Here is a 14733-nt window from a genome sequence, read left to right as displayed (position 1 = left end):
TTAGAAGCCTACAGTCTACAAGGATTTAGTCACAGTAGATGCTTGTGTTGGCTTTTGTTTTAAGCTGTATTGATTCCTCACGTGTATTGGTGCCTCTCTGCTTTGCTCTACTCAGATCCAGACCCAGTGACAGGAAGCATGGAGTCCGCCATGGCAGTGGAGCTCAACCCCTGGGTGGAGTACGAGTTTCGGGTGGTGTCCACGAACGGCATCGGCACAGGTGACCCGAGCGCCCCCTCCAGAGCGGTCCGCACTAAGGAAGCAGGTATTTGTCAATGGTTCACTCACCCGTGAATGTCTCTAAGCTAAATGTCCTCCAACAGGACAGAAATCTAAATAAACAAACAGTTTTCTCTCAAGCCTCGTTTATCCTCCACTTGAGGGATCGTGTAGCTCCGTGTTGTGACACATTTTTACGACTGCCGTTAGCCGTCTGAATATACAGGGTGACCCTGGTTCTATTTTAATTGGAGGAGAAGTGGAAAATAAGCCGCTTACATGAATTTAAACAAGTTTTTGTGTTTGAGCTGAAGCAGAAAGTCAGTTGTGCCCTCAGGCAAAGAGGCTGCAGAATTCTCTATTTACGGAGAACAAAACCCTCTCTAAAACACTCTTTGGTTCAAAAACATTCAGCAGGCCTGTGCGATTACACAGCAACGAAATGTCCCAATATACAGACATGATGCACATTTTTTAGCATTGTTTAAAGCCAGTTGAATTATTGTAGTTGTCATCATATGCCACTGTTAATTTGGTTTTGTTTGTTTTTTCTTAAAGGATTGGTTCTTTCATTATTTACTCTTACTTATGTCATCCCAAACCCATATGCTGTTATTTATGTATTTTTTAGAGTCAAAGAATTTCTGAAGAATCTTCATGTAGCACTTTTCAATACAATAACAGTTCATAGTTGTTACAGCCATTGAGCTTTGAAAAAAAAAAAAAACACTCCAAAAAGCACTATAAAAGTGGTTCATTCAAGAAATCATACAATACCTTTTTTTTAACAAAACACAATCATAAATAATTGAGGTTATTTTCTGATAATCATTTGTTTAGATTAAAAAAGTAATCTCAACATGTTACACTAGGTTTGTTATCAATGATGCCAATACACCATTGATTTTTGTGTGTCATTTGTAAATGCGACACAGTAATTAAAATATGCAGGATGAGTGAGGTCTGAGGGCTACAGGACAGGGTAGGATTTTCCATGAATAGTGACCTAAATTTGGGCCTGACTAGGGTTGCTAGGTCTGTGCAATAAGAGTAGCCCAATGGCCAGTCAAAAATAGCCCAATGGGATTTTCTCTGTTGGGCAGCCGAATTCTCGACTGGATTTTTACGTCTGGGGGGTGTGTTGGGGGTGTTGGAGCACCAAAATCGTATGTATGCGGGTGGAAATCAACAAGGAATTTTTTTTTTTTTTACCTGTGGCAACAAATGAAAAATAGCCCAATTCCACAGGAAAACTTTGTCTGACCTAAACTTTTAAAGGGTCAAATAATCTCAATTATTTCAATCCCGGCTCCAAAAAAAGTGCCTGTGGCAACATTTCTGCCAATTGATATTATGTTGCTTCTGGAGCATTTTGTGACACCTTCAAAGTGAAATGTCCAGTGAGTCACGCTAAAAGAGTGTATAGTTTTATCCAAAACAGATGATTATGAATCTGGCAACATTTAATTACGCTGGATGTTGTATGTATTGCGGCAGTTCGAAAATGAAATGGTGAGTGTCGCCGAAAGGTTAATGCTCAGTCACGCTTGAAAGTAACGTACCACCTACCGTAAACCCTACTCTGAACCTAAACAATAGTGTTAACAAAAGCAAAAATGAAATAAAAAGGCATTTGCTGAAGCAACCATCTAATTTTACCTTGCTTCTACAAATGTTTGAGCCTGTGTATTGTGACTCACTTTTCACGGGACTGTCCTCCACATCGTGCACTACTGTACGAGGTGAGCTACCAAGCAAATTTACTGAATCAAAAAAGCCATATGGATTTGGTTTCAAGGTGCAAAAATGTGTACGTTTACAAATCATGCACTATGAAAAGTGCTGAAGAGGTATGAAGAGGTCATAACATAATATTGTGCAAGGAACCACGTGAAACTAAGACGTTATTAATCAATAACCAACCCCTGTAATAATAATTTGTGTAAAAAGGAATAAAAGTTGTTGGTGTTTTATTGCCTCTACTGAAAATTTCAGATAGAAACTGCAGTGAATTGTATGGATAGCCCAGGGGCCAGATTTACTAACAGCTTGCTCCAGCCCAAACCCTCTTTTGGCGTTAAAAAACTCAGGATTTACTAAAGACACGCAGTTAAAAATTAGCACAGAGAAGGCGTAGACACAGTTATTTTTGCGGCTGACCTTATTACAGATGCATTTGTAGGAGTTTCCTAGCCTGGTCCTACCAGACTCTCGTACATTTCATTTGTACAGTCTGGCCACTCACCATTGACAAGCATTAACTTCCTTGAAGGCGGGTACTCTGTTGAGGTTTAAAACTATCGTATCTGCCCAGAGCCACTCTGAATTTGCCATAACCAATCTCTAAAGTTTTGTTTTGACTAAACTAGTGCACGACCTTAACGTCATCGTTCTCATCCACTCCCTCTGTTCGCTGATTGGACAGGTAAAAATTGGCCGGAGAAAACCCGCAAATATACCACAAACCCAGACGATGTACTGAAGGAAAATGAAAATTGAGCGGAAGTAAGTAGGTGGGCAGAGCCAGGCTAGAGGTTTCCCTTTCAGACAAAAACATTATGGGAGGAGGGTATTTAAATGAATCACTAAGGTTTGCGCTCGTCAATATACTGGTGTTTGCGCCAGTATTTATCGCCCAAAAAAAGCACGTCTTAGACCAGACACTAACTGGTAGATTGAGTTGGTCATTATGGACAAGATCTGACTGTGTCTGTGTTCTTTAATTTACGTGTTGTATTTATTTTAATTCACTCTCCATTCCCATCGGACAGGTTTTGGAATTGCGCTCTCATTCTAATTTGATTTGTTTAGTAAATCTGCCCCTAGGTGTGTTTTTCCAATGTGCCATGTTGTCTAATTTGTTGTCCTACAAAGGAATGCCTGTAGAATTATTTATCCGTTTACATGAGAGTAAATGAGACATACATATTCCTAAAACGAAATAAATATAACTATTCCTGCTCTGTTTTTCCCCCTCTTTATTTATACTTGTGTTTGTTTATGTGAATCAAGCAGTTATGTGTGTTTTGTGAGTGCTACGCTGTTTCTAGTTTTGAGAGTTACACCTATTGAGTGAATCGTCCTTATGTGTCAAAGCAGCCAAACCTTAAATAATAATTAGCAGACATTAAGAAGGAATGATTCACTCACAATTTTACACATTTTAGCTAATAGAAAGTAAAAGCTAATAATATAATGCACTATTACATTGCAGTATTTCTGTTTCTGCAGTTCCGTCAGTAGCCCCTGCCAACGTGAGAGGTGGGAACGGCCGCAGACATGAGCTGGTCATATCCTGGGAGGTAGGTTTGCTCTCAGCATGCACAACGGACTCCCTACTGTGAACTATTGCTATGCTAATGAATATGGCATAAAAGACTTGCACTTCCTGGCCAAATAGATTCCTGCAGCTAATTGACTTGAGCGTTGGTAATTATATCTGGCCATAATTGCCACCATTGCAATTGCCTGTTGAAGGATTGCTACACTTGCAGTCCCCTATAAGAACAGATGAATAACTTGATTCTAAATGAAATTATATGCTTTGTGGCAATGCTGCTGGAGGTAAAAAAGGATTGAGAAGTGGTGCAGGTTTAGTCCAGATCTGCTAGACATGTCTAATTCTTTGCAAGCTTTACTGTACTTTTCTTCAAATTATTAACATGACATAAACTGAATAGTAAAACTGAGTATTTGTAAATCTATATCCATTTATACACATTTGTGTTGGTTTGTAGATGGAGGGCATATCACACAGCCTGTTCATGTTTGCATCATTTGTCATTTGTTTTGGCCAATTGATGAATTTGTGCCAAAATTTGTGCCAAAATACAACAAAGTTTCATTCCACAAACCTTGCTGTCGACAACAAAATATTTGTGAAGTGTGTACTTTCTTGTTATTATTTGCATTAAAGGGATAGTTCACCAAAAATGAAAATTCTGTCATCACTTACTCACTCTCAAGTTTTTCCAAACCTGTATGAGTTTCTTTCTTCTGTTGAACACAAAAGAACATATTTTAAAGAATGTAAAAAGTTGACGGTAGCCATTGACAATTCCACAGTAGGAAAAAAAAATACTATGGAGGTAAATGGCCAAATGTCTGGTTACCAACATTCTTTAAAATATCTTTGTTTGTGTTCAACAGAAGAAAGAAATTCACCCCTTTAAGCATTTTGTGTTAGCAGCTCTTGAAATACACCAACTGCTTTCCATTAAAGAACCTGTGAAATCAACAGTCAGCTTTTAGGCCATATAGCCTGTTTTGACATTTTTTGATATTTTTTTTATACATCAAATTAGTATATCATATTGTTATCCTTTAAAGTAAATTTATGCTTCTATGTAATAGTAAATTACATGCAATTAGGAGCCCAAAACCATTACATTCAGTTTGCATTTAAGTATATTATTTTAAAGTATGTTAAAAATAAAAACTGTAGATTAAAGTGTACTACTTTTTTTTCAAGGGATTAGCAAGTAAGCAAATAATGATGTTGATATGAAATTGTCCGTAACTTATAAAATGATTCACTGATAATCTTCCCAACTGCCAAACTTTTGGATTCGCGCTTGATTCATGTAGGTGCAATGACACATCCATGCGCTGTTCCAGATTTGACGTCATTGACACCAAAACACCATCGGATCTTGCATGTGTCATAATCTAATATGAAACGGCAGTCATTTTCCAATATGAGGAATGGAGAAGGATATTGAAAAGCGACAGCATATCCAATGGATTCAGAAGACATGGAAAAATCATATGAATATACTGTTATGATGTTTTGTCCTTCTGGATGCTTTACAGTTGTTGTTGTCGTTGCCATGTGGATTAATAAAGTTAAGTTTAGTCACACAAGAGAGATTAAAATGGTCATTAACCTTGAATATTCAAAACGCTATTCCCCTGAAACTGATGTTTTTGGAACATCTGTTTGTTGTCTGAGATTTTACAACATTCAGTCAGTTTTAGGTACCATGTAAAGAGGATACTAGCATGGAGTGTCACTTTTGGTTATGTGTACTGCTGTGAGTATTTTGCGCATAAACATAAACATTTTATTTTAAAAATAAAAAAGGCTTTCAAATTAGGCCATTTAAAGGTGAGATTATCTGGGGAATTGTGGAACAGATGTACTCTCTGAACTGAACGTTATCCTTGCAGTTATTAAATACTCAGGCCCCAACTGTCACCAGGCAAATAACTTTCATATTAGGAGAACTGTACCTTAGTGAGAAATTAAAGATGTTAAGGCTCATTCCAAATGCAACGGAATATTTTTACCATGATGACTTCCTGAGTTTATAACCCCTTGAGAAAGTTATTACTGTAACTACAGAATAATTGTAGTTTTAATTTTGCTCCGGCGATGACATGCAGTTTAATTATATGCCTCCAAATTCACAACATTTAAAATATGTCTATACACTAGAAACGTTGCTTAGAGCTCTAAACACATTTTAAATCTAATGTTTGCTTTACAAAGGGACTATTTTAAATGCACAGGTGAATTCAGAGCTTTAATTCTTTACTGCTGTATCATATTAAGCAGCATATTAACAGGTATCTTGACAGGGGCTTCAGGTGCTATTTTGAGGCACATAGTACATAATATTAAATTACATATTATTTAGCAGACGCTTTTAAACCAAAACGATTTGTAGCGCATTAATTTGACTGTCCCCCTGGAACCCAAGTGCCTGAGCAGCTTTATGAAATTAGTAATACTTCAGTTCTCAGGTCTGTCTCCCATACCTGGAATTTAACCTTTCCTAGCACAGGCCCTTTACATTAACCGTTGCGTATTCCCTCATTAGTGGTTAAAACCCTATGCCTGTTGACAAGCTGTTATTGCTTTTCAAAATGACCACACGTCCGACATTAACACTCGCCAAGCACCAAATGCACGTAAAAATGTGAGTTGGCGAGTAAATGACACTGTCACTCGCCAGTTCAGTTAAATTTTAAATGTATGTTTATTGGTCGAAAACAATGCAAGGTTGTGAGAACACAACATAGCTTAGTGCAAATCACAAAGGCTGCAATGTATTATATTAAAAGCAGGCTGCTCATGATCCTGTGTTTTCAGTGTCTCGGAGTGGCTCGGTTTGTTGTAAATGTTGCTGAGCTTTTCTGCATGGGGCGACCAATAAATGGCCATTTTAAAAAAGGAAAAAATCAGTTCTGCAACAAAATTAAGTGGAACGTGCTTCTAAAAAGGCTGTGAGTTTGGGTCGGTTGTATAACATGCATTTGAAAACGCAATATGTGCCAATCATCTTCCCAAAATTGTAATGAGAACCATTTATAAATCTATTGTCAATAAAAGGAAGCCTTAAAGGGGACATATCTTGATTTTAAATCGTTCCTTTTTACATATAAATCCTACATTATTGGTCTATATAAAGCGGAACTGCAATGCTTGGGTCTGAATTCTAATGTCTAATGGCCCCTTTTCTAATGTGCGTCTGAGAGCAACTCGTTTTGGTGCGGTCTCTTTAAATGCAAATAAGACACTTCATACCCAGGTTGCAGAGGTGACACTCGTTTCAACTCCACCGCGTTCGGCCATTTTTGTAGTGTGATAGCAGAGATACGATTATCTAGCGGCACAGAAACTTTTTATTAACACGTTATTAACAAAATGTCAACAACGGAAGACTTGTCCATCAAGCCTTACATGTTCAAGCCAGAGCCGGACCCGGAGCGCGATGAAAAGGAAGATGACGAACCTGCAGAACAACTCTTCATATGGATGTATCGCAATGGTATGTTACTGTATTTACAGTAACTTCTCCATCCATGCCCACTACTACAATACTGCATGTTTTATTTATCTTGTTGCATTATATCCTGCAACATCTCGACAGACCTGGGACTTATGCAAGGATCTTATTTGTGGACTTCAGTTCGGCCTTCAATACCATCATGCCTGATCTTCTCACAGCCAAACTGACCCAGCTCTCCATACCATCCTCGATCTGTCAGTGGATCTCCAGCTTCCTGACGGACCGGCAGCAGCGAGTGAGACTGGGGAAACACACATCCAGGACTCTCACAATCAGCACTGGCGTTCCCCAAGGGTGCGTTCTCTCCCCACTGCTCTTCTCCCTGGACACTAATGACTGCACTTCTAAAGACCCCACTGTCAAGCTCCTGAAATTTGCAGACGAAACCACTGTGATCGGTCTCATCCGAAACGGTGACAAGTCTGCTTACAGACTGGAGGTTGAACAGCTGACTGTCTGGTGCAGTTATAACAACCTTGAGCTGCAACTAGAAAGCATTATTATATTTATATTCATAACATAGTGACTAACGGCAGCAATTAAATAAATACGAAAACGGGTTAAAAAATTGTGAATTATTTATTTGCAAACCAACTCCCTAAATTGAATCAGACTTCTCACCGCGGCATATTAAATGTATTATTGTCTCAGATTGCTCTGCTATAAAACTGTAGGCACATAAAAATATGATGGTCTGCATTTTATAAAACTTATTTAAATTTTCAGGATACACCCGCATTTTGAGAGTAAGTTAAGTTAGAATGCAAATTGTTACCATCTTCAATATTTAGTCACAGTTGCTATTGCTGATGTTTTTTCAACTACTTGGAGAACAGAAAAGGCTTGACTTTGATCATTCCTGCATGGAAGCAGTATTGAAGTCGCCTATATGCAGAAACAGAAAATTCAAGAGTCAAGAGTTAGTTAATACTATTGTCAATTCCAGAAAACAGATTGTGTGTACATAGCCTCCTCATTGTATACAACGTCTGTGCCGTCCTCTCTGGCACTGTCCCATATAGCCGTATTAGTTCTACCCTGTTTATCTGCGTCCCGATTAACCACTTTAGAACCACTGAATTGTCTCTGCATCTCCAATGGATATTAGTGTATTTGTGAAGATGCTGTGCTGCTTTGGCATTCGTGGCACGTGAACCGGCTTCTGTGCTGCCTCTGCAATCATCTCTGGGTGGTTGTGGAAGACAGCGGCTGGGCCGAGCACTGCTTATTAAACAGGATGAATGACTAAACAGCTCGCCCCGTCTACTCATTAATGTCTGCAGAGAGAGAAAAAGTATTACGGGCACCAGGAGCAATGGACTGGACCATTACAGTTGCCCTACTTCCTATTCGATGCCTGGCGCACCACGCCAAGCGTGCCGATATCAGACCCCCAGCAGATTTCATTTTCACCATGGGTGCCACTCCTTCGCCCAACAGCCTTTTTAGATGCATGTTCCACTTCATTTTGTAGCAGAACTGATTTTCCCTTTTTTAAAATGGCCATTTATTGGTCGCCCCATGCAGAAAAGCTCAGCCAGCACTAATAATGTTGGTTCAAGGGTTGTTAATTCAATTCTTAGAAACAGTAGAGTGAGTTAATTACACAGTCATAGCACTAAAAGCGTGTGCTTAAGTATTTAATTTGAAGGTACAGCCTTTTTTCTCCCATCATCCGTCTGCATCTTATTTTAGGTGCCACCAAGGGACGTGATAATTTCAGAAGCGGCTGGAAATCAGTCAAAATTTGGCATGACAGACCGACTCGCTGCCAAAAAGAGAGGAGAGTACAGGTGTTTGTCAATTATTAAAATTGCCCAAGATTTAATTCCGCCGGCTTACATTTTAATTAAATTTCTATCTCCCTTAATAGATTGCATTCCATTCTATTAAATGCCTAGCAGGTGTCTCAGACAGACTCTGATATCTTGTCCTCAGAAAAAACATCAAGCAAGTGTCAAATCTGTTTTGAAAAAAGCAGCGAGGAAATTGTCAGCAGCTGGACAGGCAAAATCAACTTGTGTGACCAGCAGACTGTATACAACCTTCCAGAACAAGAATAATTTGGGTGTTTTAGCATAGATAACAGAATGTGAAACCACATTGCGAAAACTCAACACAATGAGCGAAAGGTCAGCTAGAAAATAAAAGTAATATCAGGGAAAGGGCTTTCAGTCTATATTATTGCATGTTAGAAATGCCTACTTTGTGTAAGTGCAATCTTGAAGAATTCATTTTTATATGGAAGCTTGTTTCTGCCAAGAAAAAAAAAAAAGGTAATTGCTACTTTGTCTACTTTGTTTACTTTGTCTAAAAAGCCTACGGAAGCCATTAACTGCAACGTAAAAAAAAAAATAAAAATAAAAATAATAATAATAATAAAAATCCGTAAAAAAAAGAGATTAAAGGCGAAATATTTTTTTACGGATTTTTTTTTTCTTTTTACGTTGCTGTTCAGGGCTTCCGTAGGCTTTTTTTCACCCTCACAGTTGCTTGTTATATCGAACAATTCTGATTTTATTTCTTGCAATTCCAAGTTTGTAACAGACAGAAACTAGCAATTACCTTTTTTTCACAATTCTGACATTTTTCTTCCAATCCTAGTTTTTGACTACGAATTGCGAGAAATAAAGTCAGAATTGTGATATATGAAATCACAATGTAAATGGTTACAAATATAACTAAAAATATACATTTCCAAGAGAGCAACATAAATCAGTTTTTCCTCACATTATGTTGCCGTATGACTTTAGAATGGTTGTGTGGACTACTTTTATTGTACATTAAAACACTGTTGAATAACGGCCAAAAGCTTGTTGGCAGTGGAGTTATATGTGATACAGTAGGTGGACAACCAGAATAATAGTTTTACCGCCACAGTTCCGCCGCGGTGGTAAAATTTGGGGTGCATTTGCTGCCTTTTACCGCTAAGAGGCGCTACAATCACAGACTTTGAATAGTGTCCGTTTACTCTCTCTATTGCGTAAGCCGCCGCCGCACCGTCGGCTCATTGAGAGCGATTGAAAGCTGATAGCAGATGAATTCAAGTGAAACGTAGTTAAAATAATTCATAATCACTATACTGAAATTACTGAAATTAAATTGAATAAATAATGAAAACTTAAAACATTGCAATAGAAACATATCAGGCTACATCAATGAGGTTTAGAGTTTATTTCCTTTGCGATGCAAAATAAGAAACACAAATCGCCTACTTGCGACATTTTAAATTTGTATTGTCAAAGAAATTGCAGCTAAATTAAACAATTAAAACAGTACAAAAGGAAAATAGCCCAACATAAATTAAAACATGCGTTTTTCTTTGCCTCTCGCGCTGGATCTCTTTTTAGCAAGTTTATTTAGTCTCCCTTGCTGCGCGTGCCGGGTCTCTCTCGAAATTAAACATTTCAGGGTAAAAACACATCATACAGCTGATAATGCTGTATATGTCGCTGCGTGTCATCCATACAAATTGTGAAAAAAATACCGTAACCAATTATTTAGCCTTTGTTGCTTCAAAGACACAGCATGCCTTGTTGAATTCACCTTACAATAAAACAAGGTTGATCGCGAATTAAAGAGCTCTGTATCTGCTGATCACTCCCATTCGTTTCAGTTCATGTTTAGATAATGCAAGATTGTTGACAATCATACACACTGCTCAAACATTCTAAAACTCTACAAAACCAGTGTAAACAACTGAATTGAACACTTCAATTTAAATTTTGTGTGAAAAAACTTTATAAATATTGTAGTTTATTTATTGTAGCATATTTAATTTAATAAGATATGGGGCCTACATTTGGACACATGGAGAGATTTATCCTTGAAATAATTGTGCCTTTGCTCATCAGGCTGGCTATCCAGCACTCTCCATATGAAAGAGGAACATTAACACCTATTGTCCTGCACACACTGAACTGTCCCTCCAAACCCCCCACAGGCTATCTGAGCTATCGTAAGACAAAGTTAAGCACAACTAACGCTTAAATCGCTATTCTAGACATTAGCATTAGGCTATTAAAGTGTTGATAGTGAAGGAATTAAATGATTTAAGCTACATGTAGTTATGTTTCGGTCATAAAAGTTTATTGCTAAATATTTAATTATTTAAATCATTTAAAAAATAAAACTGGTTTGGGCCAGCTTTTTCCAAGCAAAACTAGGCTAAATATAATCTTCAAACGCATGTTCTCATGAATTCTCATTTGTTGTCATGAACAAAATGTTCAACTCAATATTAAATTCTACAGGGATCTTTGGATCCTTACAACCAGGGTGCATGCAATTTGTCAATTAACTTTTTTTATTAAAATTATTATTATTCAAATAAATCTCGAAACCACGGTGCTTCGTGGTACTGCTGCTAAACTAAATAACATTTATAGAATAATTATGAACTTAAATTAAACAATATCTCAACATTTTGACAAAATATACATTTTAGCCTAATTCAGGGCGATTTAGCCTACATTTAGAGAATTAGATTAGAGCGAGATTTTCACCCTTGTAATTTTCACATTGGGAAGCGCTTACATGATGGCTAAACTGGTAGCTCTCGTTTTCATATGGATTACATAATCAGATAACATTTATTAGCCTAAATATTTAGACATTTAAAGGCTTTAGACATGGGCGATTTCTTATTGTGACTGAGCTTAGGGGCTTTCGGTTCATATTTGTGACGCGCAGTTCCCGGAGACAGCGACGACAGATAAACTTTTGTCGTTAGCCTAATATGAATAAAAGTTTACAGTTTTGAAAGGTGTAGGCTACTCTACTCTTATCTGTATGACAAAAAAGTTTTTAGCTCATAGGCGTAGCCACGGGTGTGCCAGGGTGTGCCGGTGCCACCCACAGTGGCAGCTGGCACATCTAAAACTAGATGCAGAATTATTTTTTAAAGTCTTAATAATTTTTTTTTTTTTTACTTGTACTATTGTTGTTTACTTACAATATTTTTACATTTAAAATGCATTTTATTTTTCTAATTATTATCATTAAAAATGAAATCTGCCCACATTCGGACTGCCAAACAATCCGCAAACAGTCGCTGACTGTCTGACGGTAGGTTATGCTGTTGAGGCTCGCGCCTCATGAGGAGAAATGGAAACAATGAGCACAGTTCACTCAAAGAAACTTAATGAACATACAGCGGTTAAAAAAAAAAAAAACATGTGAAGTTTTTCTATTTATCACATATGATACAGTTAAGCAACAACATCACACGACCAGGAGTGCTGAATAATACCATCACAATTGAAAATGATACAGATTTCAAATGACAGTTCAATATAAGTAATTAATATCAAGTCACTTACATTTTAGACACAATATTGACTGTTTTTGTTCTATTTGAGCAGCGAAAATAGTTAAAAACAAATCACAGCACATCTCACCGGAAAACATAACCGCATTACTGAATGATGCAGCGCTTTGAATCGGTCGAGTCAACGATTCAATGACCCATTAAACAACTGCCTCATTCCTGAATGATTCAGCCGTTTGAACGAATCATTTGAATAAATGACTCAATAACACACGCGTTAAGACGGTCACCTGCCACCCCCTACTGGTGGTTTAGTTTCGTGTTTAAAAGTAGGCTATCATTCTATTTGTATATTCAAAAATTATTTATATCTCATAACATTATTTAATGCAGATGTAATATTTCAGTGTAAATTAATTTTATTGATAACAGCCATATAGTTTCTTATTATTTCAATTGAATTTATTGATTAAATTTAAGAATTTAAAAAGAAAGATGAAGCATTTATTTAAACCGATTAGGGAAAATCCTCTTTATAAAGGTTAAAATATCATAAATATGCAGATTTTAATATGTAAAAGCTGACTGACCACTGATGAGAATATTGCTTCAGAATAAATTGTACGTTATGTGGGTGGCGGATGAACCCAGGCGCAGACAGGATGCGGTGACACAACATTTAATAATAGACAAAAACAGGGAAAACAAAACCCACGAGGGGGCAAAACAGTACTGGAACAGGAATGACTAAACTAGACTAAGACTTGACAAACTAGACTATAAACTAACAACAGAAACAGGTACAGAAATACACTAAACAAAACGCTCACAAGGTACTCGCAGATGGGAATCACAGTGTCAAACAATGAACCGACACAGGACAACAAACACAAGGGGATTATATAGGGAACACTAATGACGAGGACAGGTGAAACTGACTAGACAATGACAAGACGAGGGTAACAAGGGGGCGGAGTTACATAACAAGACAACACAAGCACATGGCCCAAATAACAGACCATGCGCTTGTACACAAAACATGATTCTGTCATGATCCTGTCTCACGACCAAGGAAAATCAAGAACACTAAGGCAGAATCATGACATTGTATTTACAACACACAAAAAAATCAACATTTTTTCTGGACAAGCAATTTTTTTACTTGGACAAGTGAATGACCGATTTACTTGTTCGAACGACAAGCACATGAAAAGCCTTAATGTTGAACCCTGAGTTATATTTTAAATAGTATTATGTTTATGTGCCGAGCCTAAGTATAGTTTTACACATCAGCCCAGTCTATTGTGTAAAGTTAGTTATACGCCGGGTCAAGGTTTTTTTTTTTGCACATTAATCTGACAATAAATGTGGCAAACCCATTTATTCTTATGCACACCCAGAGATGCTTTTCTGGCTATGCTAGTGTAAGATGTTATGAGAAAAATAAATCCAAATGAACGCGCCGCCGCGTTTGTCGAACACTAATTCAACATGCCAGAATAAAACCCGATTTTAGAAAAATGCATATGGCCACTCAGCGTGGTGGGCCAAAACACTTAATTATAACTTCAATATTTCATTCAAAATAATCTCACAACGCTTTGTGACATTTTGAAAAGCCGTGCATGCATTAAGGCCACTGGAACTAAGGCCGTGTGTCCACCAAAGCGTTTTTAGCCGGCTGAAAATGCTGGACGCTCTGCTGAAAACGCCTAGCTGTGGGCGCTTGAGAGCGTTTTGGCAGCGCTGCGTTTTTTCAGTTGAGACGATTCGTTGCTATGATACAGAATATCCGCTGCACAGTTTACTTGTAACTGATTTTGCAGATAATTTTGTTTCATACTAAAAATTTATTTTTCATCCATTTTGTTCGGTTAGCTCAGCTGGTTGACATCGTTGTACAGAAAGAATGTTGTGACAGTTGGTCGTGTGGTATTTGTCCCGCCCCTCCTCCACTGTGATTGGACGGCTGTGTAAAAAGTGACAGTGATGAGCGCAGCGTTTTACCCAAAGTTGAACATTTTTCAACTCTCGGTGACCAGTAAAAAACGCCGGGCGCTCAGCGCTTGAGCGTTAAATACTCGCTCAGCGCCTCGTTACTCTAATGGCGTTTAAAAAAGGCGGCGCTCCCATTGAAAACAATTGGAATTTTACGCCAGCTGCGTGAAAAAACGCTTTGGTGGACACACGGCCTAATGAACAACTGAAACGCTGGTTTTGGTTTTATTGTTTGGTGCCTGTTGCATAGGCTATCTTTTTTTAATATATTTATGACCTATTGGTGAAGTAGCCTATAGCATTGATTACGGTGAAGGGAAGGGTGTGGGGATTAAAATAATTCAGCAGAAGCAGGGATGTTTAGACCAGAAGGAAATCCCCGTCCCCCCTGGCAAATCGCACTTTACTTAAAACCTTAAAAACTCTAGGCTATAGGGAATCATATATATATAT

The 14733-nt window shown here is 37.8% G+C and overlaps 1 protein-coding gene across 3 annotated transcripts in view; it reads left to right on the top strand.

The window, feature by feature from the left end:
- cntn5 (contactin 5) overlaps nucleotides 1-14733 on the top strand; it is a 442606-nt gene that overhangs the window by 405585 nt on the left and 22288 nt on the right. For all 3 annotated transcript variants that reach the window (XM_077248331.1, XM_077248330.1, XM_077248329.1), the window contains exons 17-18: nucleotides 116-265; nucleotides 3451-3521. In XM_077248331.1, coding sequence (XP_077104446.1) covers nucleotides 116-265; nucleotides 3451-3521 — 221 coding nt within the window. The remainder of the gene's footprint in view (nucleotides 1-115; nucleotides 266-3450; nucleotides 3522-14733) is intronic.

This window comes from Siphateles boraxobius, unplaced genomic scaffold (genome assembly GCF_051911475.1).
Source record: "Siphateles boraxobius isolate OS27281-9 unplaced genomic scaffold, OSU_SipBor_1 30, whole genome shotgun sequence".
Classification (NCBI taxonomy): Eukaryota; Metazoa; Chordata; class Actinopteri; order Cypriniformes; family Leuciscidae; genus Siphateles; species Siphateles boraxobius.
This window is presented reverse-complemented; position numbering and strand designations above follow the sequence as displayed.